General features: G+C 35.8%; 1 protein-coding gene across 2 annotated transcripts in view; it reads right to left on the bottom strand.

The window, feature by feature from the left end:
• The window catches only part of WDR72 (WD repeat domain 72), a 191,326-nt gene that overhangs the window by 101,513 nt on the left and 63,604 nt on the right, over positions 1–26,209 (bottom strand). For both annotated transcript variants that reach the window (XM_072963917.1, XM_015245018.3), the window contains exon 14: positions 15,422–15,624. In XM_072963917.1, coding sequence (XP_072820018.1) covers positions 15,422–15,624 — 203 coding nt within the window. The remainder of the gene's footprint in view (positions 1–15,421; positions 15,625–26,209) is intronic.

The raw sequence follows: 26,209 nt of genomic DNA, 5'->3' as shown, positions 1-26,209 counted from the left end.
AAAATGGCAAGTTGAGGTATGGCCAAATAGGAATTGTGGAATATAATTCACATAACCAAATGCTACAGACCGAATGTCTGTGTGTGATGACTCACATGTTGAAATTGTAACCTCAGTGTGATGGTATTTGGACGCAGGGACTCTAGGAGGTGATTAGGTTATGAGGGTAGGATTAGTGCCCTTATAAGAAGAGTCCAGAGAGCTAGATCACCTTCTCTCCACTATATGAGGGTGCAACGAAAAGACAGCCATATGCAACCAGGAAGAGGGCCTTCACCCAGCACTGACTTGGCTAGCACTTTGATCTTCGCAGCCTCCAGAACTGTGAGAAATGAATTTCCATTTTTTATAATCCACACAGTCTATGATATTCTGCTATAGCAGCCCAAGCTAAAGTATTAAAAAATATATGTCTAGGACTAATCAAAGGTCTTTGCTGACAAACGTATCTAACTTTCTACTGAAACCAAAAACATTCCTTTAAAATGTAAGGCAACACTAGTATTAGAGAAAATATAGAAAGGATTATCTTATCTTGGACAAAGCTATGGTAAGGATGCCATCAGAATGCTAGAAAATCCTGGCTAGACCTCAGGAAAAGAAATATTTCACTATTGTAAAAATCATAATAACACAGAATATGAAATGTTAACTCAGACACCAAATTCTGAATTATAGACAAGACTAGGATATTGATACACATTTATACATTTTTAAAATCAGTAGTAAGAACAAGAGACATTTGAAAGTGATCTTCAACTTTACAAAAATAGCTTTTGCTGTATTGTTTTTGTCTTTAATACGTGGTCTAATTGGCATCCTATAAAAAATTCAACTAAACTAATAGAAAAAAATAGTCATACCAAATTCAAAGCAATTTCATTTAAAAGCTAGATTATATGTGGCATGCAAGATACTTGTTCTGTATGTTCTCTTTAAATAGCAACTGTTTCCTTCAATTTTTGTACCTTTTTCTGTATGTAATTATCAATTAAGATAACAAATATGTGTTGCTAAATTACTCTGTAGTTACACCCCCAAGAGATGAAAACTAATTAAAAGAGATGGGCTTTTGATATACTAATCTGACTTACTCCAAACACCTTTGCTTCCCAGCTATGACTTTTAAGTCAATGGTATCATGCTGATGCTTTCCAAACATCATACTAATAAGCTTATAGTTGGCCAAAAGACCAGAAAGGATGTAGGTTGAAGAAAAAAAAAAATCTTAGTCAGAATTGGTTTACCTCTGAGTAGACCAAAGGGCAAAAAAAAAGTGCTTCTTTTCTTTGGAACTATTTTTATGTGTATTTATATAAAGAATAACCAGCCAAACACTTATTTTGGATAGATGTCTCTGTGGGGCCACCAAATATTTTAGTCAATTCAACTTAACACATACTTATTAAATTGAAACCAAAACCTCGAATACACTCACATTAAAAAAAAAAAGATGTATAATAGAAACTAAAGTTAATGAAATCCCTAAGTGAGGACATGAATTCTTTCAAATGACCACACTCAATAAATGCCCACATATCTAGTAATTGATTGACAAGATCAAGTTTGCAGACTACCTTCAAGAAGTAAGAAGGAGGGAAAATCAGACAAAACAGTCCAAAAAGCCAAAATAGATTTCACAAGCCAGGGCTCCAAAACTGAGTGAAAACAGTTATAAACTTTAGCAAAGAGGGAGCATTATAATATTATCTATTAATGACAACCAAAAACAGAAGTTTCTAATGGAAATCTTACACTCCTCTTCCTGTGGCCTGTTATACCTAATTATAACAATCTAATCACAGTATTGCCTACTGCAGGGGTTAGAAAACCTGGGCCACCAGACCAAATACTGCCTTCTACTTCCTTTTTTGTAAATAAAATATCACTGAAACACAGAAATGCTCATTTGTTTATGTATTGTCAGTGGCTATTTTACAAAGGCAGAGTTGAGTAGTTGTGACAGAGATTTTACGGCCCACAAAGCCAAAAATATTTACTCTCTGGCCCTTCACAGAAAATGTTTGACAATCCTTGCCTATTCTAAGTGAACAGTAATTTCAAATGTATACAAAAATATTTTTTATGCAAAGCCACAATGTAAATATAAAGCATTTAATTTAAGGTGTTAAATTTCCTTGATTCAGGTACATTATATTCTAAAAGAGGACTCTCTCTTAAGGTTGTGTTGGATGTTTTTATGCCACTTATCTGATTTTCCGCTACAAATATAAGTTGCTCTCAGAAGTCCAAGGCCAGGTCCAAAAACTTCTTTTTATTTTCCTGAGTACTGTAAGACAGTCATCTTCTACCATTCCCACTGTATTTTCCATCTCTAGGCACATCAGCTTCCCATATATCCCCTACTCACCATCCATCTTTGTATTCTGGACTTTTGGACCTGGTGTTTCCCACAGCAAAATCTTATTCATGCATCAAGCTTTAGACCCAACATGGCTTTCTGCACTCTGAACAGCATGGGTCTAACCACCTACAGGGTGCTAGTAGTACTTTGGCACATAGGTCTACTAGAGCACATGTATTGTATCATGGCTTTTACCAATTTGATGTTAAAAAACTCAGCACCAGCTAATCATTTTCTTTTCTTGCTGCAACTATGCAATAGCTTCCTCCTCCTGATGCCGCCTCTCGTCTAATCCGATTATCCATACAGCAACAAAAGTGATCTTTTCAAAACATAAATCAGACCCCATCACCCCTTTTCAGATAAACTGTGAAAAGTCTACCCCCTTACTAAAGCAGAACTCAAACTCTGTTACTTTAAATTTCCACACCCAGCAGAGTCTGCCCCTATCTTCTTTCCAATATTGACTTCTAATTCTCTCTCTGAGCCACTTCTCTCCAGTCACACTGGCCTTCCTGACTTCATTTCCTATACCAAGCTCATTCCTACTTTAGGCTTTTTGCATTAACTGTTGATTTTACCTAGAATGTTCTCCCCTTTGCTAGACACATGGCTGGCCCTGTCTTGTCCTTCAGACACTGTAAATGCTACCTGCTCCTCTGACCTTCTTTGAATATTCACTCTAGAGTAAATTTCCAGGCACTTCCTATCACACTGTCTGATGTTAATTCACTGCAGAGCCTTCTGCACTGACATTCTTGTTCTTTTTTTAAAAAAATTATAATCTATCTCTTCTCCTCAAGTGCCATGAGTACCAGGACTTTGTTGAAATTCCTAGTGTCAGGAAGAGTGTCAGGCACATAGTAGGTGTTCAGTGAATATTTGCTGTATAAATAAAAGATCCTGCTCTGCTTTCCATGCTACAAAACTGACATAACACACATATACAGCAATCCTTCATTTTCAGGTAGCTTAAGGTCTAATAGAAAAGATAAGACAAATACATACTTGTAAAATAACTAGGCAACCCATAGTTAAGTTAATAGTGTTTAATTTGCAGATTCATGTTAAGAAGCACAGGCAGATATTATAGTATGGATAAGATTTGCCCAGGTGGACAGAAGAGCATCTCCTGTAGGTACGATTAGGCAGGAAGAGATGCGTGGAGAGTAGAATGAGCAGGGCAGCCATGTGGAGGTGCACTGCCTGCCCTGCCATTACTGAGACACCGTCTCCCTGGAGGAGGAGCAAATCTTACAAGGAAGAAGAGCAAATCCCACGAGAGACTTGGTGTCTCCTGGGACTGCTAACCCAGCAGGCAACCCTATATTCCTACAATAAGGAATTACCTACAGCATTTACTGTCATACACATCTCAGAGTAGAATCAGCCCTCTCTTCATCAACCTCTGATGAGAGGTTCAGCAATTTTCAAATGATTTATGAAAGTAGGAAGTGATATTTGCCACTTGAGGGACGGTGGGTTGTACTAGAGACTTTGCATCTGGGAAATGAAACATAAATCAGGCCTCTTCATATTTATTACACTTACATTTCTAAAAGTTATTACAAACCTGTTGATTAGATTGTTGCTGGCTTCAGGGGTTTTGTAGCGAGGGGAGGGCTTAGTAAAGTAATTATTTGAGGGAAGCAGAGGGCTCATGATATACAGTGCGATCCTCGGGCTATTTTTGAGTGCTTATTTTAGATAACTTTGTTACTAGAAAAAGGAGTCTGAAATTTAAGGCAAGAGAATAGGGCAATAATAGAAACTTTGCTAATGTAAGAAACCATTTAACCACACTGCCTTTTAATCTTCCTTTCTGAGTCTCCATCAGCTCACTACTGTGCCCATCTTACCTGCAGTGACTCATTCCTCCCTAATGTGCTAAACATCCTAAATTTCATCACCAATGTTCAACAAATTTTTTCTTTTTAACTTTTGAATTGATTGAAACCGGTGTCTGAAAATCAGTGGGGTAGCAGTTGTGTTTCAACAACCTCTTTGCTTATTATTGACTATTTTTTCCTAGGTCAATTCCCTCTATAAGATCAAGTCACATGTAAAAACCCAATTTAGACTTAAAGCAATTGACTGGCAAAGTAAATATGCATTTGGGATGGGGTGGGGGGGTGTTACAATTCAAAAAGGAAGTATCTTCCACTTTATTACCATATTTTTTTCATGTTTCAACTTTAGTCATTTAAGTCCATGTGTTTATGTAACAACTATTTCTGAATACCTGCCTTGTGTCAGAAATGTGCTAGGTGATGAGGATATCATGATAAACTGACAGCAGGTCATTGCTCCCTTTTGAGATTATACTGTTGTGGAAGGTGGGGAAGATAAACAATGAAAATGAAAAGGATGATGAGAAAGAGAATAATGAGAGGTGGGCTGTGACATTACTTCACTTTATGAGAAAGTGACATTGATGCTTAGCCTCCAAGGTGAAGAATCAGAGGGAAAATATTCTGGCAGAAGCAAGCAGTAGGGGGAATATGAGTTGCTTTAATACAGCCAAGTAGCTGGGGGTTAAATATCTAGGTTATGGTTCCAAATCTACAGTTGATATTTTTTCAGTATCTTTTTCTTTATAATTTTTCATTTTATTCCAAGGATGAATACAACTCAGATTGTAATAATTGAATGCCCATTTCTGAGGCTCTTTTCTTTCCATCCAGGTCATGCTGGTGGAAGTTGAAAGTCTAATTCATAAACTTTACTATGCATTCTACTGTCTGGGAGGTTATATGGCTGAAGAATATGCGTAATCTCCACCCCAAGAGAAGGATCGAAATCAAATTTTAAACTCAGAAGGTATGTTTAGAAAAGAGTAGATACTGTCTCCAACTTAGGAGCTATAACACAAATTACAAAATAATAATACTGATTAGCAATTTGAATTTTATGAACATCCTGGGATACTAAAGGAGACATTTTCTAGCTTTTGATTATGAGTCAAGGTGCCCAGCATGTGGAACTTGCAGGAACAGACTGGGGGAAGAGGTCCCAAAGAGAAACAACAGTTTGATTCAAATTTCAGAAATGAATAGTACCAGGACAACTAATGAGGGCATTTAAGCAGAGATTAAATATTCTAGAACCAGAAGAAGAGAGTAGTAGTCCTGAGTTAGTAGTCAACCTGAGTTAGAATAATTCCCATCTATAAGCAGAATAGTAAGATTGCCCCCAACAGTCTCAGACCCTTGGGAAACATCTTCCAGTTATTCAGCCAAACAGTAATCTAGGTACAGCCATGAAGGGATTGTGCTGATGTGATTAAGGTTCCAAATCAGTTAACTTTAAGATTGAAAGAATATCTGCGTTGTCCTGACCTAATTACATTGAATTTTCGAAAGCAGAGAGTTTTTTGCCATGGGTGGCTGAGGAAGAAGTCAGAGATTCAGAGTACTAGAGGGACTCCATTCACAAGACGTCCTCTACTGCTGACTTAAAGATGGAAGGGAATATATGGCAAGGAATGTGTGGCCCCTGGTCGACAGCCTGCAAGAAAACAGGGACCCCAGTCCTACAATCATGAAGAACTGAATTCTGCCAATAACCTGAAAAAGCTTAGAAAAGGACCCCAGCCTTAGATGACATAGCGACCCCAGCTCACACCTGGATTTCAGTCACATGAGACACTGAACAAAGACCCCAGTACCATGCCAGATTCCTGACCCATGGGAGACAGTGACATAATAAATGTGTATTGTTTTAAGCCTCTACATTTATGGAAACTTGTTCCATAGCAATAGAGAACTAAAACACCATCATCTTGGAAAGGTTTGGGTAGAAGGAGTCAGAGTGGTCATCAGTGAGAGCTGAGATTGAGAACTTTGGTTCCTAGAGAGGCAACCTTGAAGGAAGATGTATACTAACCAGGGTGATCAGACAGAGAAAAGAAAAAAATCAGAGCAGCAAAGAACATTCAGGAAGATGGGGTGGGGAAGTGAAGAGAGGACAACATGGGCACCCAGCCGTGAGAGACATTTGACAGGTCAGAGTCTGCCTATAGGATCCATCCATCAGCGGAATCAGCTAGACTGGGACTAAGAGAGCAGAGACAGAAACCAGCAGGTCTCAGTTCTGGTTCTAAAGCTACTTGCCGTGTGATTCAGTCAAGAGTGGGCTCCAAAATCCTCTGAAGAAAGAAGAGAACGGGTAACTTGACCACTTCCAGTTCTAACAGGCTACAGTGCTAAAACTAGAAATCAAGGGTACGATGAACCTGTCCCTCTCCATTACTACTCTTTTTGCATCCAGATTAATATTTTAGTTCATGGAGCAAGGACATAAGGAAAGAAATAAGGCACGTGATACCAGAGAGTAAATGGAGAAGGCCAAGTTTTGCATAATGAGACTTCCAGTGGGAGTTCAGAAGAAAGTAATAAAGGGAAGCATAACTTTGTATATTGTAAGCTTTCATAATAGTTTTCGAAAAGCCATCAGGTCTCAGACAACATGTGCAGACAAAAACACACACCATTAAAATTTTCAGCCCTATTTGGATGTGCGTGGAGTTAAATACGTGCATGAGAATGCTCATACTGCTCACAGCAGCCGCTAATGACCGTGTTTTAAATATCTGGTAGAAATTATTACACATGGACCAATGGTTTAAGCAGGATATTTTAAGATGAAACAGCTGTTTCCAGAGTAATGTAAGCTTCATAGTTTGTAGAAATTTTCAAATAATGTAACTTATGTCATTATGTGTATTTAATGTTATGAATGCCATTTGGAGATGCAGAGAACTGGTTGTGCTTTCAGGATGTCACAATTAAAACCCAATTCAAAAAAAAACAGATGAAAATATTAGCTGGGTATATTTTTCAGTAAGTTCATGCTCTTAATGCCAATGAATAAAGCTAAAGTTTAGATACATTTTGTTTTTACCATCATAGGGGAAATAATCCATGAGAATAGATGCTTTCTTTTCTGAGAATTGCTTCCTGTTACATTTTTGCATTTGCTGCTCTCTTAGGGCTAGTTTCAACATAAGTCATTGGTACAGAAGCAGTGTTCCTGTTGGGATTCCTTTAAATGGGTCCAGATGGTACTCTCAGTCAATAAGTGATATTACCAGCTTTCAAAAAGAAGTATTTTATTCTCCTTCTTTCCTTTCCTGTTATAAGTCATTAACCCTTTTAGTCAACTCAACATCTGAAGTTCTACAAACTTCATTTTTCACTCCTCAAAATATCATCCATTGTGATAGTCACCAAAAATAGTATATAAACAGAAATTATTCCTGACGTAAGACAATGACTTGATTACCAAGAAACTCTAAGTTTCTGTAAAGGAGTAACATTTACCATCAGCTTTTAATCAGAACCATCAATTTGCTTAGTAACAGAGCATCCAAATCTAGTGGAGTGAATTTGTATCCCAGCAGATATAGACCTCTTTCACTATGTTGAATAGGTCCATCTTTGGGTCCTACAAGAAGCTGGTCGTAACAAATTAAGAAAGTCACAGGTTTTTAAAAAGAAAAAAAAATTATAACTGAGAAGAAAAAAGTAGGAAAGAAAAGAAGAAATTGAGGGAGAAACAAAAGGTCCCTAAATGGTTATAGGTGGGTAATATGGTATGTATGTGAGTGCAGAATTCATGTTTTCTAAAATATCTTTATAAAATTATTAGTGAAAATGGAGGCAAATATAGACATGCTTTAATAAATTAAGATTCTCGGTCCCTAGATTAATCCAAATACAAAATGAAAATGCCTGATATCTTTAACTTATATTCATGTTTCTAGACTAGAATCCCTACCCATGATATAATTGGAATATTTAATTCAAGGAGAAAGTTATAATCCTAGATTTGCATGTTTCTTACAGGGTTAATTAATACTGTGGGGGTAGGGAGAGCTACTGAGGTAAATCTAAGTATAGTACTAAAGAAATTGACATAAATATTTACTCAGTAAAAAGGTTTGCTTTAGAATTAACAGAAGAGATAACAGTTTTTGAAACCAGCTAAAACCAAAGCAGAATAAACCCTTCCTCCTGAAGAAATCAGAACTGCCTATCAGCAATTATAAAAACAATAACACTGACCTTGAATCAGCCTTAAAGGTCTTTGTATGCAATTATATTATCAGCTTTATGAATTTTCTGTTGCTATCTCAGCCACAAATTCAATAAATGCAGAGTTGGTCAGTAATTGGAAGATGGCTATTTTAACAGCTTTCACTGAAGGAGGCATTTGAGAAAGTACACATTACATCAGCTTTTTCCATGTTAAAAATGACAGCTCTTTCAAATCCTGCCTAGTACACCTTAGATGAAGACTTACGACATCTTAGGTAAGCAACAATAAAAATTCAACATCAAATTCAGTCAAAACTAGAAATGATTTAAATAAATTATGTATGCAATTCTGGGAAATCAACAGTCAGCAGAAAGATTTTTACACCAGGAGATTTTTAAAATTAAATATCAGGATTCAAAGTGAACTCCTGAAACGTTTTCTCATCTTGGCTATGTAATTTCACTTTCTCTTCTGTATCCTAAATATAACAGCTAGCAACAGCAGAAAAACCCAATGAAAAAAGTCCTTGTGTGTGGTTATTGTAATTAACAGATTCAATATCTATTACTGCCAGTCAGGTATCATAGCAACCCTGTACTGCTGAAAACTGCTAGAAAAATCTTCAAAACCAGCAAAACTCTGCTTTAGGGAAATCTTTAGCAACACGGGGGACATTACTGGCTGTCAGCATTTGTGGGTGTTGCTATGGGCACAGCCACAAAGAACCCTGCCATCTATACAAAAAGGTATACACACAGAGAAGATGGGAGGGACACAGAAGATAAATTGATAAGAAAATCAAAAAGAAGAAATAATTGTGCTGGTAATATACAATAGGCACACAGTTTTGAGTCCATGTTTCACACTAATTCTTTTCTATTGTAGCTGGAGAATCCAAATTCAGCTTAACTGTAATTGTGACTAAACATGAACCAGGGGATGGAAATAATATCCTAAAACTCTACACTTGTACCATTTGTCACAAGTCTTAATTTGAAACTCACAGTGAATTACATTTAAAATAATATTTAAACTTCCACTTATAAACCCTTGATAGTCGTTTATAAATCTACAGAAAAGAAAAGAACAGGTTACCATGAACAAGAACCCAATATTGATTTTTCGGCGGTGCAGTAAGGCATCTCCATTCTATCTGGCTGCTGTCAAAGCCACTCTTTAACAGCTGGAGTCAAATTGCACTATTTACAGCAAGAGCTCTTGTCAAGTGGACCATAAGTAGCCTAACAATACACTATTCAAATGGCACTTTGCCACACAAATTGCTGACTTGATGAATAACCTATGTCAATGACTAAGGCTAATATAAAAGTTTCATTTTTATGAGAGGTTTTACATTCACACATTAAGTAAGCTTTCTTTGAAGAACTATTAGGCAATATATTTCAGGCCTTTGGACGCTGAAAATAATTAAAATCTGTTTAAATACATCAAGGGAACTTGACAACATTAATATGGATCTGGTGTTAACTACATTTGTCACACGAGTCAGAACAGTGCCCTTCTGTTCCTGGCACTCCCCACCGGCACGTGCGGCACAATGTGGGACTGAGACCAGCCGCGCACCATGAAATAGGAGCATTCTCCTTTTGTGCCTCTGATTTACATGGCCAGCGAATGTTTAGATACAAGCTAGGCTTTGAAGTCCTGTGAGGAAATTCAGGGTTGCTCCTGTGTGCGAGGTGGACAGCTGGAGTCATTTAATGGTGCCGTTCCTACTTTTCATAGTGACTCTCAGACCTCCTGAATTAGTTTTGGAACAAAGCTGTGATGCTTTTCATAGTTTTCCTCAACACTGAGGTAACGTTGTATCAAAAATGTTTAAACTCATGCTGCATAGTGAGAAAAGGGATATCCTTCATAAAGCAGCTATAAAAAGTCAAGTATTAAAGAAATTTTTATTTAACATAGAATAGTTAGAATTATAATATAAAACACTTATGAAAAGTGGTTATACTCTGTCAAAAATTTGCATCACCACATGTGTTAAAAAAGCAAATTTCCTTCTACATTTTACCACTATTGTATATTTCTCCATTCTATCTTACCAGGAAGGGTATTATCATTAAGGCATTAAGTTTTAATTTGGGATTCACTACATCAAAATACTGAAAACAAAAATATTAATCCAAAGTTTACAAAGAGAAATTCCTGTATTTTCATGAAAGGCTTGGATGTCCAGTAATAAAACCTATTTTATTTTAAAATTGTACAAAATTGATGCAAAATACTTTCTACATTTGAAAAAAATAGACATATGCTGTTTATTACATTAAAAAAAATACACCAAAAATTAACTACTAATCAAAAAAGTGAAAATTATCATTCTATATTAAGGATTTATCCCTATATAACACAATTGTTTTCAAATAAATATTACTTGTTAGTTTTTGTAATAATTCAGTTTTGATAATAAAATACATATAGTTCAATAAAAACTGAGTTAATCTACAAATATACAATATTGCCACAAAGAATTCTTATTTCATATTTATATATGTAAATATGTAGGTGAAATTTTCAAATCTCACAATTAAACCATTCTAATTCCATTTTGGCTATGTTTTTGTGTCATAAAATATGAAAGAATTAATGCTCCACTTTAATAAAGTAATAAGTAGTAGTTGGGTCCAGTTTTTTATTGGTGGCCTACCAGTGCACCATCTGTGTTTTACAAGAGGTAGCAAGATAAAGCTCTAACAAAATTTTTCAGCAAATTGCACCAAACAGGCATTACCTTAAGGTCAACTAAAGGTTAAAAAAATACAAACATATTTCTAGAAAGCTCAACTGGAATGTAAATAAATGTTAATGCATTATTTATAATCAATTTTATATGTAAACATATAGATAAAGATGCATGTATAAGTGCATTATTTAAAGAAAATTTCACTAAAAAATCTTGATTGGATTAGGAGGTATAATGTACACATTTGTTTTCTACAAAGGGCATATTTCCAAACATACAAATTTCATGAATTCTATCAGGGAACAGACTTGATGCAAGGTCTTTTGGATTAAATTCCTCATAGTGCAGAAAAGGTGAAATAAAATGCTCTATTAAAAATTTAGATATCTAGGGAGAGGGTAGGGTTGGCTATTTTGCCAGTTCCTTCTAGTACATCATGACCGCCAAGTCCAGAGAGGTCTGTCTAGACCAGAAATTGGCACATAATGGCCAGTGAGTGTCAAATCTGGTCCACTGCCTGTTTTTGTAAATAAAGTTTTATCAGAACACAACTGCACTAATTAGAGAATTGTCTATGATGGCTTCTGTGCTCCAACAGCAGAGTTGAATAGTTACAACCGCAAAAATATGGCCTGCAAAGCCTGAAATATTTGCCATCTGGTCCTTTACCAAAAAAAAAAATCTGCTATCCCTGATCTAGTTCAACATTTGTCAATATAAATATAATGTAAACCACATGCATAATTTAACACTGCCTAGTAATCATATTTTAAAAAAACATAAAAAAAACCAAGTGAAATTGATTTTAATAACATATTTCATAACCCTATATATCCAAAATATTTTAATTTGTGGTGCTAGCCAAATTTCAAATGCTCAGTAGCTATGCATGGTTAATGGCTGCCATATTAAACCAGCCAATTCTAAATAAGCAACCAGGGGGACCCATTCCACAGAAAATCAGTTTTCTAAAAACAGGCATTCCCAGGACATTACAATGGGTCTAAACTGTGTCAGTGAAAATAACCCCTTTTATTCTTTTACTCATTTTACAGGCAAGAAATGCAGAAAAAGAATTTAACCAACAACCAACTAATAGAGAAAAAAGGCCTTCCCTTGATAACATACGATGAGGTAACAAAGATTTCTGCTACATAGAGATGATTGTAGTAAGGTTGTTTATTTCCTACTTGGGAGCTAAATTCCTTCCACTTCAATTTAAGCAGTTTCTATCTTGTTTTATCCTCAGCAGAATCTGAGAAAAGCAGTTCCCCATCACTAATATGATATTGTATTCCTTTAAATCCTTTAAGACTCTGGCCCTGTCCTACCCCAAAGATTTTTCTTTGTCTAGCTGCACAGATTCAACTCCTCTAGCACTGCAAATTGGATCCATTTTCAAAATGTTTTATTGTATTTGTTGTTCCCTTTAAAACTTTTTCCTAAATCTATATGCACTCTTCATATCCAAGATGAAAAAGTAAATACTGCATCCTAATAAATTCCAAATATTGCCAAATACAATAAGCTCACCTCACAGATATTACATGCTATTCTTCTGTTTAAACAGTTCACTCTCCTATTTGAAAATATTTCATTTGTGGCTCACTAAAACTCACACAAAGAAATTATGAAACACCAAGTACCCTTACCTAGTGCTAAATTTCACAGGCTTGTTGTCTCTCATTTTTCCCGGCTCTGAAATAAGTGTGATTCAAATCATCTTCTTTAAATCTGATTTTTTCCTTATGAAAAGTAATGAATATTAGCAAAAAAGAGAATGGAGAACTTATAAGCACTCTTGAAATTTTATGCCTATCAAATTTGTAAATAAAAGAAGATTAAGATAAAACCATCTTAACAGTTTAAGTCTAAGAGGATAAAATGAAGATAAGCAGTACATACTTGGAGGAGACGTAACTTAAGAGAAGTACAAAAAACAAATAGCTCTAGTGAACAGTAAGCTCAATAATAAGAGAAGTATAGTATATAGAATAAAGGAGGTGACAGTCCCATCTAACTCAATTCTCCAACTCTATTATAGACGGTAAAAGTTGGAATTTATAGTCATTTAAGGTAAAGGGCAGCAGCTAAGAAATAAAGTTGGAATCAGCCTAAGAGTAGGAAAACAAGACCCTGGCATTTTATTGCTTCCTGAAGTCAAGAAAGAAACAAAATTATATACAGAAAATGAAATCTTTATATACTATTATCACTACCTAAAGGGTAGCTTTAAGGTCCTTCAAGAAACTAAAAGAAACAGCAATCAGTTTACCTTCTGGGAGTTAAACTAGTAAAATAGGCACTTGATGAATGACATTTGCTCCTGCAGATCTTGGCATCTGATATACACGAGTCAAGAGACATATGCAAGTTCTCTACTATTCTAGCATATAATTTCCACTATAAGATACACATTCTATTATGAACAGAAAGCAACAAGGCCACATTAATATGGGAATGCTTGGCCGTCACCTGGGCTCACTGACTGGGCTTTATTTACTCCAACCTTAAAATACGTCACAGACGTGTGGTTCAATTTCCTACCTTAGGAGACTAAGACCTTACCACTTTCAGCTTCAGTTGTGATTGATAAAAGTTTCATCATATTGATATAATTGTCTTTATAAATCATGACATTTCAAATTAAGAACAAGAAAATCTAAAAACAATTTGTCTAAATGAGAAAAGAAAAAGAAAATAAACCTGTGGCCTAATCACAGGTTTTAATATCTGCAGGAAAAAGCATAAACAAAGGTAGGTGGCCTAAACGGAGTCTTAAAAAGAGAAATCCAAAATTTAGAAAATTTTCAATGTATATCAGCTTTGCCCAAAAGAGACAGTACCCTGATGGGCTGAAAGAGATGACTGCATTAGACTCTCAAAGCTGGATGAATGAAAACCCCTGACTCTGATTCCTTGTCCTTCAAGGAACCCTCTGTATAACTCCATCTTCCCCTTCTCCCCACTCCCTTTAGCAAAGCTTCAGGGAGAACGTGCTGAGCAATGAAGTGCAATCATGTGTTTAAATATTCATTTCTTTGGTATTTGGTTAGTGAGAATGATTTCGCAAAATGTGGACAAATTCTGGTCTCACTGATACAACTTAAATGAAGTCTCTAAACCTAAAAAGCTGAAGCTCATACGCTGGTGCTCCCACTCCCATTCCTGCAGTTCTGAGGCACAGCTTGAGCAGCCAATCGCCTTTCTTGAAGATGACTCACCCTTTCGCCTCTAACTCTATAGATACACATGAGATAATAAAGTCTTATTTAAAGTCCTTACTAATGGTATTTTAAGTCTTCAGAATATCATTAAAATAATGGAAAACATTAACAATATATAAATTCAAAAATTAGCTAAAATTTGACTTAGAAATATCACATCTGGAAATATGTCCTGTTAAATAATACTAAATTTTTAAAAGCTTTATTTTCATAGATGTGTTATACCTAAAGTGAAGCATTAAAAAAAATCTATATATTAAGCCATAGGAAAATAATTCATTTCGGTATAGTATGTACACAGTATAGAGCATGATGCAGCCACTGAAAAGAAATAGATAATATTATGAAAATATGTTTACATGAAAAAAATACTACATTATATATATGCATATAAACACCATTTTACAACAACATGATGAGGGGGTAACTTGGAGGTGTAGATGACAAAAAAAAATAGAAGATTTTCTTTAAAGAAATCAGATTAAATTGCTGTGTTATCTTTAGAACTGAAAAATAATTAAACTCATCCAAATTTCTGGGAAGTTGGGTGACTTAGTTTGTGAAAATAAGTGCAAACTGAATCATTGTGTATTAACTGAGGCTTGGAAACCTAAAGAGTTAATGATCCTAAGGATGCTGAGTATATCAAAATAATTGTCCAAACAATTATCCAGTTTTTCTGATGCTTTTCTGGTTTGTTTGTAATAAGTATTTTAAAAAGAGTTCAAATACTCTCAAGTGAAAAAAAACAAAAAAAATCCAGATCACAGAATATAGGGTTTTGTTCCCTTCTTCATTGAAAACCACCTAGAATTCAAGAATTGATATAAAATTGGCTCAATTTTGATAAGCCAGAAACTCTCGTCAGAAAAGAATGCATACTCATTCAGAAATAATAATCACTCAAAAGTTATCTTGATTCACCCAAGATCGCTTGGTAGATAGATCTGGTAGATGCATGCGATCATCTCTGAATTCTTATCTTTCTGCTGATATTTAATGGCCACATATTTATGAAGGCGCATTTCTTCTTACTCGGGGTTGATACTGTTCTTTGTGAGCAGCAGCTTGATTTCAACTTACCTTACATGAAGACTCCACCTGCAGACCAGGACAAGGTATTGGCCCAAGCTGGTAGGAGCTGGAGCACCTCTGTTCTACACTTTTGTGCCTACGTGTCTCTGAGGCAACTGGTAGTACAGATTCAGGCTTTAGAAGCTGTGAATCATCACAACAGTTAAGAATAGTCCTTGCTCTTTCTCCCGTTTCATGTCTTTCCAAAGTGCCTGGAAACCAAGATTAAAAATAAAAATTTGTGCAAAGTATTTACTCCAAAAGAATGAAAAGAATCACTTTTAACAGAAAATCACAATTCTTTAAGTTATCATGCCTTACTATCTCCTTGCAACCAAAGCACAGCCTGGAGCTTTCTCTAAATTATTCAAATCATTGTCTTTACAAAGGCTGACATTATAGGTTGAAAAGCCCGTCTTCCTCTGTGTTTTTTCATCCGCTGAAATCAACAGGGCATTCAATGGTCGTTAACAGTTAAACTCTCTGACTTATTATACCGTATGCAAGTGATCAATAACAAACAACTATGGAATATTTTAGTGCTGTCCCCTAGTGTTCCAATTCACAAACAACAGAGGATCCACAGTGTTTTGCTCGGGTTCCCAAGCTTAAAATGTTTCTATTGGTAACAGAACATTTAAGTGAATAGTGCAAGAACACGGATGCTTCGTATCACTACCTCCCTCGCCCAAGTGCCCTCAGCTTCAGGAATACAGGCCACTCTAGGGGGTGGTGGTAGTATTGTCGGTATTGTTGCTGTTATATATTTTGGCTTTTATTTCCTATGTTATTAGAAGAAAAAAAATACTTTCCCTCTTCTCTGCCATTCTTGCAGTTTCAGAATTTCATGGTGCTGGCAAGTTCAATTTAAAGTTAAAAGCAACAAGTATAAAACAGAGCAAAAGTATCAGAAAACAATTCACAAAAAATGTTTTTATAAAATACAACATCATAACACTCAGTGAAATCTCAATAAATATGACTTAATCATGACCACTGCCTCATATCAGTTATGAGTTCATTTGCATTATTCATACCATGTTAAATAAATACCCTATATCCTAAGAAGTAAAGAAACTAAGGAAAATTAACTTGCCATAGAATCTAAACACAGATTTCATTTCATATTATTCCTTTCCCACCAGTGAAAAAACTAGTTGTACTATTTGCTAGAAAGGAAAAAGATCATTCTTATTAATAGTATTAAGAAAATATCAGTTTAAAGTAACTGCAATAAGAAAATAGATATAATGCTTATATAGCCCTACATCTTTAGATTATGTGGACAGATTTGAAGATTAAGACTGTTCAATTCTTTCCCATTTCTCCTCCTCTCTTCCGTATCTTTCCTTTACAGCAAAGGACTACCATTAGTTGGTGCTTTGGATTCTGAATCACTAACAGCTAAAATATTGAGCAGCAATTTAGTTTCTGGTCTCTTAACAATGATATCTTTTCATTATACCATTTCTACATTCATAAATTAACATCTTTAACATGTAAATTTTATAAAGTTATAAGCTTAGTTATTTCTCTAAGCTTTCCTTTTCCATCAAGATTGCTGTATCTTCACCAAATGAAGCAGGCAGCAACATCAAGAACATCCTTTCTCTTAAGGATGATAATAGGAAGAGACCAAAGACAATGGTTATTATTACAGTTATTACTAAGTCCTGAAAATGACTGCATTCCAGAACTTGTTACCTGCGACATCTCAAATTCACTGTCTTTATGAGGAGTCTCTTTTTGAATATGTTTAAATTAAGGTACAAGGATATATTGTACAATACAGGGAATATAGCCAATATTTTATAATAATTATAAATGGAGTATAACCTTTAAAAATGATGAATCACTACACTGTACACCTGTAACTTATATAATATTGTACAGCAACTATACTTCAATAAAAATATGAGTTTTGAATATGATGTCACCACAGATAATCTCTTCTCAAAGGTTTTCTGTGGCTCCTCAAACTATGATTTGTCTAAAGATTCTGAGAATTCCTGGGAAAGAATTGATTACACTTTAATACATATGATATGTGCCTTACACCAAACATTTTAAATATTCATATGTATTATTCTATACCCAATGTCATACACAAATAACTATTTCTGGTATTTCTTGTATTTTTCAGTGATGAAAACATTTCACCTACAAACTTGGCAGGCTGTCATTCATTTTCATTCATGCTCAGATAACAAATCAGTTTAGTATCTACTATGTGCCACTCACTGTGCCAGATGCTGGCAACATATGGTAAACAAGAATGACTCAAGCCTGCTCCCCTGGAGCTGCTTAAAATCTAATGGTAGTGCAGAGGCAAGAAACATCTGAAAACTAATTTGTTATAATATTTAAAATAACACATAAGTTATTTCTACTCCAAACTAAAAAGGCCCATTCTAACAAATCCTGAACACTGGTTTTGTGAACAGTAGTTCTCATCTTGACTAATTATTAAATACTTTAAAAATAATTAGATTATTTTGTTTCAAAGAACTAGTTGAAGCACAAATGTTATATAAGGAGGGGTCACAGTGAGTCAGTCTCTTTCAAATTTACCATAGGCAAATAAATTGCAGGGGTTTTTTTGTCCAAATGGCTGCTAAAATTTTATTTGCTTAATTACAGTGATATTCTTCAAAGCATATCTACTCTCTCTTTTTTTTTTTTAGTTGAGGTATAGTTGCTGTACAATATTATGTAAGTTACAGGTATACAACATAGTGCTTCACAATTTTTACAGGTTATATTCCATTTATAGTTATTATAAAATATTGGCTATACTCCTTTATTGTATAATACATCCTTGTTGCTTATTTTATACATAATAGTGTGTACCTCTTGATTCCCTACCCCTATTTCGCCCCTCTACCTGTCTCTCTCCCCACTGGTTACCACTCATTTGTTCTCTATATCTGTGAGTCTGCTTCTTTTTTTTGCTACATTCACTAGTTTGTTGAATTTTTTTAGATTCCACATATAAGTGATATCACACAGTATTTGTCTTTCTCTGTCTGACTTATTTCACTGAGTATAATACCCTCTAAGTCCGTCCATTTTGCTGCAAATGGCAAAATTCTTTTTATGGCTGAATAGTGTTCAATTTTGTGTATGTGTGTGTGTGTGTATCTATACATACACATACATACATACATCTTCTTTATCTATTCATCTGTTGATGGACACTTAGGTTGCTTCCATATCTTGTAATTAATGTAAATATTGTAAATAATGCTGCTATAAACACTGAGGTAAGTGTATCTTTTCGAATTTGTGGTTTTGGGTTTTTTTTGGATATATACCCAGGAGTAGAATTGCTGGGTCACATAGTAGTTAATTTTTTAGCTTTTTGAAAAGCCTCCATACTGTTTTCCACAGTGGCTGCATCAACTTACTTTCCCACCAATAGTGTACAAGGGTTCCCTTTTCTCTACATCTTCACCAACATTTGTTATTTGTGTTCTTTTTGATGATAGTCATTCTTACAGGTGTGAGGTGACATCTCATTGTGGTTTTGATGTGCATTTTCCTGATGATTAACTGTGTTGAGCATCTTTGCATGTGTCTGTTGGCTATCTGCATGTCCTCTCTGGAAAAATGTCTATTTAGTTCTTCTTCCCATTTTTTAATTGGATTTTTTTTCTTTAATATTGAGTTGTATGAGCTGTTAAGTTGGATATTAGCTCCTTATTGGTCATATCATTTGCAAATATTTTCTCCCACTCAGTAGGTTATTTTTTCATTTTGTCCATGGTTCTCTTTGCTGTGTAAAAGCTTTTAAGTTTAATTAGGTTCCATTCATTTATTTTTGCTATTATTTCCTCTGCTTTAGGAAACATGTCCAAAAAAATTTTTATGATTTGTGTCAGAGACCTTATCATAGCAATCAGAGGTGGAAAAATAAATAAATAAAAGGAATCCAAATTGAAAAGGAAGACGTAAAACTGTCACTGTTTGCAGATGACATGATAGGATACACAGAGAATCTTAAAGATGCAACCAGAAAACTACTAGAGCTAATCAATGAGTTTGGTAAAGTTGCAGGATACAAAATTAATACACAGAAATCTGTTGCATTTCTAGAGCCTAACATCAAATTATCAGAAAGAGAAATTAAGGGAACAATCCCATTTAAGAAGAATAAAATACCTAGGAATAAACCTGCCTAAAGAAGTAAAAGACCTGCATTCAGGAAACTATAAAATACTAAAGAAAGAAACCCACACGTATGGTCAGTTAATCCATGACAAAGGAGACAAGAATATACAATGGAGAAAAGACAGTCTCTTCAATAAGCAGTGCTGGGAAAACTGGACAGCTACATGTAAGAGAATGAAATTAGAACATCTCTACCACCACATACAAAAATAATCTGAAAACAGATTAAAGTACTAAATGTAAGACCAGAAACCGTAAATTGCATTTTGAAAATAGTAAGTTGATTTTCTAACAAGTTCAGGATAACAGCTTTTGTCAAACACCCTCACAGTGGATAGACAGGGACCCCCATGTGTGCCAGTTATCAATGTATTGTCTCTTAGTTACAAATTCACCCTTTACTGCCTGCTCTGAAAATGGCTTGTGAGCCCTTTAAATATTTTTCCTTTAACAGCTGGTGCAATGTTAATCTTTGTGGATAAAAGGTACTGGAAGGATCTAGTAGCAGAAAGGGATTTTGGTCTTGGATCTGGTGTGCTCTATTGCAGCAGTGTGGGTGGCTTCTTCCCCAGCACCAGGCAGGCACTCTGCAGCGCACGTCAGCCAGCAGCACCCAGTGGACAGCAGCTCCCCTTGACACACTCTTTGGATGATTTTGTAACAGAGTTCCCCCAGTATCTCCCTGTCAACAGCTTTCCCTAGCACCTTGGGGGAATATTTCTGGCAATTTCCTCCAGGCCAAACCACAGCAGCTCCTCTACCCTCCAGTGACCACAGCCATAACCTCTCCGGCAAGGTCAGGGTCTTAGCCCTGGGGGTGGGGAGGGCTGTTCCTTGGGCAGCCCATCTCAGCCCCAGGGTAAAGGTCACTCCTTAAATCTACTATTCCTATATTCTTTAGAATTTTCTTTAGTTCTTACTAACCTATCCCTCATACTCAAATTCTTTATGATGGTTACTAATTTTTTTATGTTAAAATATATCTGTTCAAATTACTGTGACATTTTTCTCTTCTGATTAGACCCTGAATATACCAGGACAAATCACTTCTGATGACAAATGTTCCTTTAAATATATCCCTGAAATTACGGAATTTACACAACTTCAGAAATATACCTAAATTGTTAGGGAGCGTTGGTAGCAAGAACAGTAGTCACAATGTAACTAGTAACCTAGGAGGGAGGGCGGGACCGCAACCAGATCCAATGTGGGGTGCCTTTTCAACTCTAATAAGCTGTTTTTGGCAAGAGACAGAACAGTCAATGGTGCCTGATATTAAAGAAATACCAGAATCTGAAGGCTTACAAAACTTCCAATTTCAGGGGATCTTTTGCTTTGCAAAGTGAATGAAACAATAATTAGATTTTTTTTTCTTTCTCCCTGTACCTCATCAAGAATATGATTTAACTCACACCTGCCCTTCATTTGGATCAATCAGAACATGATAAGTAAAGATGTAGAGACACTATTTTGTAAAAAATACCACAAAATCTACCCCAAGTAAAAATCTCCATCGTATAAAATGCCTTCCATAAATATCTTCCATTTTTTTCTATTGCTTAGTTTTTAAAATATGAGTTTTTATACAATTTTACTTAATCCTAAACTATACAATAGTACATTGGAGAATGGACACAGTGGTAAGAGAGCTTAAAGCAATTAACATCCTGACAAAAAGTGACGGAGAGATGGCACTGGCAAGCATCCGAAGCAGTTCTCACTGATCCAAAACTGCCTACTCCTCAAAAAGCCAGTGCACAGAAACGAGAAGCAGCCAAAATCTTCTTTGCAGAGCCCAGGTCCACACTGACAATATTTCCACTTGTATATCCTGCTTTCATCACTAGTTCAAACACCCCACGGAACACCTAATCACATTTTTTAACTCCAGAACTCTCTCTGTGGCCCCCTATGTAACTGTGTGCCTAGCTGTTGTCCTTTCCACCTGCCAAGGCTGACAGCCTGGAGACATCACTGCGTGGTGGGTAAGAGCAGACTCAGCACCAGTCTGCCCTGCACTTGAATCCTGGTTTTATCCTTACTTGTTTTGTGGTCTTGAGCAAGTCATTTTACATTTCTGTGCCTCAGTTTCCTCACCTGTGCAATAGGAATATTAATATCTTCTACCTCACAGGGTTACTATGAGGATTAGATTGAGTAAATATGTAAAAAGGAAAAGGCTTAGAAGGTTCTGGCACAGAGTGAGTGCTGTGCTATGACAGCCCTCCTCTGACATGCAGCGGGGTCTCACTCAGCCCCTTGTAGGCAGTTTAACAAACCTCCCCAGCTCCATGGCACTGGGATCCGCCTGACAACAGGCCTGAGCTCATTGGACATAAGATCAGTGTGGTCCCCTGTGTCCTGCTTGAGCCTGGAAACTCCTCAGTCAGCTTTGCCTCTCAGGGTAAGTTATAATCAACATCAGGGTAGGATTATATATTTGCCTTATTTTTTAATCCTCCTCAGTAAACCAGACTGGAGTCTGGCATAAATTAAAGGCTAGATAAATACTTCTTAATGGATTATATGACATCCACAACCTGGCTAATGATTTTTCTCTGTGGCTGCACTTGGGATTAAATCCAAACTCCTTGACCCACAAGTCATATTCTCACCCCTGCTTCCTCCCATGTCATCCTGCCCTTGCTCACAAATTAGATCCTTTAAAAAAAAAAAAAGATCTTTGAAAATAAACTTTGCTGTTAGCTCCAACTCTCTCCATAACTTAACTTAAAATCTCACCTCCTCAGGGAGGCCTTTCTAAATTCTCCTCTCACGCATTGTTTTCTATCTCAGTTTCTTTATTTTGCAGAACTTAACATATGTGTAATGGGTATATTTTATTTGTGTGCTTAAATTCAGGGCTGTCTCCATACTGGATGCTAAATTCTTTTTGGCAAGTATGTATTCTATGAGCTTGGTACAAAGCAGGGCTCAATATATGCCCACTGAATGAATAAACTAAATTTTATTCTTTCCTAGTATCAGTGGAAGGAGGTGGCTATGAAGGCATCAGAGCATACCAAGGTCTCAGTGTCACAGAAGAAAACATCAAATTATACCCATTATAAACTTCAACCCTAGAGCCCAGGAGGGGCCAACACTGGGAAAAGCAGCATTCACATGCCTGATGCCTGTCCCAGGTCTGAGCAGTGAGGCCAGGTCCTTCCTGATGTCTCAAGAATCTGGAATTGGAAACACAATTAAGCCTCTGAATATGATATTTTAACTTGACCTGTGGATTAGCCATTTCTTGCCCCAAAGACTGAGGAGCAGGAGGGAGAGGTAGATATGGGGAAGGAGGGAAAGAGAAGGAAAGAGATGGGGGGCAGGGAGAAAGGGAGGAAGAGAAGGAGGGGGAGGGAGAGAAATTGAGATAGATTAGACTTTCTAGTTGTGGTTAGTCCCTTCCTAAGAAATACTGTCCCTGACGTCTCTATAAGACACCCTTAAATCCTTACAATAAATACCTCTTTCTGGTAAAACCAACTTAACTTTGCTTCTACTGCTTGCTAGCTACCTAAACAGCCCTAATAAAGAGGGCGCAGATGAGCTGATTCTGTTGTTGTAAAGGCCAAGTTGGAGAACATCCAAACAGACGTGCAAAGTTAACATGTACAGTTCCAGGTAGTGATCAGAGCAGAGACACAAAGGCTTAATCATTATCAGCAGATGAGTGAGGATTAAATCCCAATGAAAGAATGTTGTCTTCAAGAGAGTTTGGAGTGTGATGTGTCAAGAGACCAGCACAAAACCTTTAGCAGTTGCTGCACATAAAGAGGAAAGGAAAAGAGGAAAATTCAGAAACTGCTGTAAATTAGTATGTTGCTGAAATACAGCCATATTTAAAATGCATTGGGATTGTCAATATTTATAGGGCTTCTTTAGTTTTTGTTTTGTTTTTAAATAGGGCAAATAATCACATTGTAATGTGCCTGTTATGACATCTGATTTTTGAAGTATCAAGCTATTTTAAAGCAAAATGTGCACAACAAAGGATGCTGCCTTCAATTGTGGTAGATAAACAAGGCAGAGGGTGAACAGCATGCATTTAGGTGATAAAATAGTCCTTATGATGTCACAGACTTGGATGTCTACATAAAGAAAGGGAAGAAGGAGTAGTTATATTCTACACTTTGATTCCCTTCCAAACAGCCAGAATTTGCTCCCTTGATTTTATTTCTCTTCCAATCTGAGCATATTTTAAATATTTGCTGTCTTCTAAAACATTTTTTCAACCCCCACTAATAATTTGCTTTGCAAAATCAACAAAATTATTACAGCCTGCTGTCAATTAATGAATAGCTTTAAATTACATATTTAAAAGCCCCAGCCAGAAAAAAAAAAAAAAAGCCCCAGCCAGCCAAACTATGTTCTACAATTTAACACTTAGGTCAACTAAGTCTGTGGGAAAAGCAATAGCTATTATCTCAAAATGGACAGAAATGGTAAAAACAGAAATCATAGTCACTTGATAAATACATCTGCGAACAGTGAAAAAATTAAGATTCAAAAACAATACTCAGATGGGTTAACTTTTTTATCATATTGTACAGAAACATTTCATTTACTTAAAAATTATAGGTAAATAAATTGGAGACAGTAATTGACTTATTATCAGTCGTGGTGCTTTTCCTCAGAAGAACACTATAGAAATAGCATTACTACAGAAATAAAAAATCCTCCCAGCCCACTAAAATCACCCCTATTGTAAAACAACAAATTTTAAACAATTTGTTTAACCAAAAAATTTTTTTCAATTAAACATTGTGCTTATTATGGGATTGTGAAAAGCTTGGAATTTGGTAAATAATTCCTATTATGTGATTAGTAATGAATACAGATTGTACTTATTTGAATAAAGCTTAACAGTGAGAACATGTGCGTGGACACATTGTAGAGACAGGCTTTTTTTCTACATCAAGCAGGAATTTTCAAACTGAATCCACCACAATATTGGGCAATGATTAAGAGGACGGTTATATTTCAAATTTACTCTCTCTAAAAGAGAACAGCCAAAATAATGTCCTCACTACCGAATTTTGTAGTCAAATTAACAAAACCTGGCTTCAACAAAACAGCTTATTGACAGCTGTAATCAAATTCTGTGTATCAAAGAATTTGACCACTGGGACTATTGGAAGGTTTATCACTTATCTTCAGTTACACGTGAAGTTCACTGCCTTGCTCATAAAAGTGTATGGAGATCGACCTGGTGCCCCCTTCCTAACAAAACCATTTCACAGTTACTGCATCTTACTCTAGAAAATGTATAACTGATGGGGGTTCTGACCAGAGACCGGGAACCCCAGAGGTGTCAAACTTAGCAAAATAGAAAATAATGGAAGGGTGCGGATACGGAATGCATCTGAAAGCATTAAATTAGGCATAAAGTCATGTACTTTCATTCCTAAATGTATTTGAATATAATAAATTCAGCTGTAAAATAGATTACTGGGGATGTGGCTCATTTAGCTCTATATAAAAGCCCTAATATGATAAACACACAGTTGTCTTCACGTCAGCCTTCTAATACCTTAAGGGTGTATAGAATACATTTTTACAAAGTCTCTGACCACCACGACCTTAACCCCAGCTCTGCCACTGCCTCCAGCGCATTCAGAGCAACACTGGGATTTATCAGCTGGGCCACACTGAACCCTCACATCTAATTCTGACTGTTGACTCCCAGAAAAACAGAATAAAGGAGTGGGGGTGGGGTGAGAACATAAATCAGAATACATCTAGAGTTAAAGTTGCTTAGATGTATAAGAATTCCAAACAATGCATTTGTTTAAAAAACATTTTAAACTAGGGCTTTCTTGATAAAGCTTTTATTTATTAAATATTCCTTCTTCTTAAACATGTGCTAACACCATAGAATCTGCTATGACTAAATTTTAATTTTTAACCTCATTCTAAGACTTAATATAATTTAAAACCAATTTTAGAGGTGATTGTTTATGGAAAAGTATTTCTACTTTATGATGTAAAAATATATTTAATTAAGTTTAAAATTACCTATTACATACAAAACATTACAATTGTACTGCTTCTAAATATTGCAAAATGGCCTTCACTCTGTATTGTTAGAATTTTTTACACTGGGCATGCTTATTTTTTAATCTTAAAATATTTCAAAAATAGATTTTTTCCCCTCATTTTCTTGGTTGAAGGTTAAGTTACTTAAGAAATACAATATCCTTAAAGAGATGATGCTATCATTTATCCACCCCTATTGTCAATTAATTTAATTAGGTGAATATCTTGCTGAGTTGATCTGGAATTTTACCTGAAAAAAGAAGAGTGTTGAATAAGTAAAAATTGGGATACAGTCTCCTGAATAAGGTGCTAGATGAGGGGTAAAATCATGTGGAAAGTCACTTTTTTGCTGGGGTGATAAGGTGGTCATAGGAGGTCAAAAACATTTTAATTGTAATCAATTTCCCCTTGGTACATGACAGTGGTTTCCTTTAGGTGATACTGGGTGACCAGTGCTCTATCAGGCATGTCAGAGTCAGATCTGAAAGCACCAGGGCTCAGTGTACCTTCATTATTCCTGGAGCCCAGCACCATTTGTGCAATTTCATACCATGCTTCTGTACCCGGTTACCCAAAAAAGTTCTC

Source organism: Vicugna pacos, chromosome 6 (assembly GCF_048564905.1).
Source record: "Vicugna pacos chromosome 6, VicPac4, whole genome shotgun sequence".
In the NCBI taxonomy this organism is placed as follows: domain Eukaryota; kingdom Metazoa; phylum Chordata; class Mammalia; order Artiodactyla; family Camelidae; genus Vicugna; species Vicugna pacos.
The sequence above is the reverse complement of the archived record's forward strand: the minus strand, read 5'-3'. Positions and strand labels throughout refer to the sequence as shown.